Below are 1,847 nucleotides of genomic sequence, written 5' to 3'. Positions count from 1 at the left end.
TGTTAATGAACCCCAAAAGCCAAGCACTCGATCAGTCAGGGATGTGACTTCTGCTCGTGGCAGACGGGGAACGGGTAGATAACAAGAGCGAGACCTGCCCAAAGCCACACAAAGGATCTGCAGCAAACCTGGGAACAAAACTGCAATCATGCAGGGCTCAGACCTGTTCCCGAACCACAAAAAGATTCAACTCCTGAAGCCAAGTCCCCTGCTTTCTATATTTAGTCAGTGAGGATCGTGGGAAGAGTTCATCAAAACCAGCATTTTCCTCGCCATCAGAATGTTTTTAAGAAATAATTAAAATCCCAGCAAGAACATTTCAATTCCTTCATTCTTGGATTTGGGGCTTTCTTCCACTTAAATTTACCTTTTGACAGTTTCTAAGATTTGCCTCCAAAATCCAGAGATATAAAGATGAAAATTAAATTTCTGTCATTATTTTCAAGCAGGACAAAGCTGATTTTTTTTTTATATCTTCCTGAAAAGTATTGACCGGGTGATGTTTTGTTTATGGCATTAGAAGACATTGCTCCACGTTGTAATGCATGTCCACTCCGGTTACAGCACTGCATCACAGGCACAAATCCTCCACAACCATAACAGCTTCCAGAAGGAAAACTAAAGGAAGCTTTTCTTGGGTCCGGAGACATGGAAAGGGGGAGATGAAAGAAAGAGAGAAGACACATTATGCCATTGATGGTCATTTTTTATTGCTGCATATAGACATTAAAAGACATATGTTAAAAGACGAGATGAGAATTAAAGAGTAGAAGAGGAGACATCTTCCAACATCAACTGCTTACAGCACAGCCATTGCTAAATAACTTCCCAAGATGCTCAGCAGTACAATATTGGCCAACTGCGGTGCTGAAAAAGGTGCTGAGATAGCAGTTGCAGAAGAATCATAAGAAGCAAAGATACAGATTCAGAAAAATATTTTCCAAGACAAAGGAGGGTCGGGAGAGGTCTCGGTACGTCGCAGGTGGGTCTGTAACCTGATATTCATTCCGTGGATGCTCATGAGCCTATGGATATTGCAATGCATTGAAGCATCGGCAAGGCTCATGCGTTACGGCGCTCAGCACCGGCGAGAGCAGCCCGTGTTGCAGGGCTCCAGGCACACCGTCTCGCAGGTATCAACGCACTTGGTGGCGCACACCTCCACGCATGGGGGCTCCACGCACTTGGTGCGGCACTGGGCGATGCAGGGCTCCGCGCACTGGGTGGTGCACTGGGTTTGGCACTGAGTGGCACATGGCTTTACGCAGACATCAACGCACGTAGGGGGGCAGGCCTCCACGCACTGGGTGGTGCACTGGGTGGCACAAGGCTCCACGCACTGGGTGGTGCAGGAGGTGGTGCACTGGGTGGCACAAGGCTCCACGCACTGGGTGGTGCACTGGGTGGCACAGGGAGTCGCGCAGACCTCCACGCACGGTGTGGAGCATGGCTTCACGCAGACGTTGCCGCAGGGCTCCACGCACACCGTCTTGCAGGGCTCCACGCACTTGGTGCATTTCTGCACGCAAACGGGAGGGGGCACGCAGGGCTGCTTGCACTGCTCGTAGCAAGACATCCTTCTGAGCTGGTGGTGAAGCTGAAGACAAAGATAAAAAGAGAGACACAAAATCAGGACACTCGTTCTTCCTTCTTAAGCCACAATTCGCAACCCAAGCTCTTGGAATATATATAGCAGTTAGCCGTTGGGCTGAGGAACAGGCTGTTAGAAAAAATTGCATGTGGGAGTGATTTCTGGATTCAGTCACAGGCAACTACCACTGCCAGATTATTCCTTCCTTTCTTGGGAACCTGCCAGCAGCACTGTTAGGAAGACTAGAGCCATAAGC

At 48.9% G+C, this 1,847-nt stretch overlaps 1 protein-coding gene across 1 annotated transcript; it reads right to left on the bottom strand.

The window, feature by feature from the left end:
* Nucleotides 1-1,078: 1,078 nt before the first annotated feature.
* Nucleotides 1,079-1,576, bottom strand: LOC104129771 (keratin-associated protein 9-1). The gene has a single exon (XM_009642735.1). The coding sequence runs from the start codon at nt 1,574-1,576 to the stop codon at nt 1,079-1,081; it is 498 nt and encodes a 165-aa protein (XP_009641030.1).
* Nucleotides 1,577-1,847: the final 271 nt, after the last annotated feature.

The sequence above is a fragment of the Egretta garzetta genome, unplaced genomic scaffold (assembly GCF_000687185.1).
Source record: "Egretta garzetta isolate BGI_Z169 unplaced genomic scaffold, ASM68718v1 scaffold487, whole genome shotgun sequence".
NCBI lineage: Eukaryota > Metazoa > Chordata > Aves > Pelecaniformes > Ardeidae > Egretta > Egretta garzetta.
The sequence above is the reverse complement of the archived record's forward strand: the minus strand, read 5'-3'. Positions and strand labels throughout refer to the sequence as shown.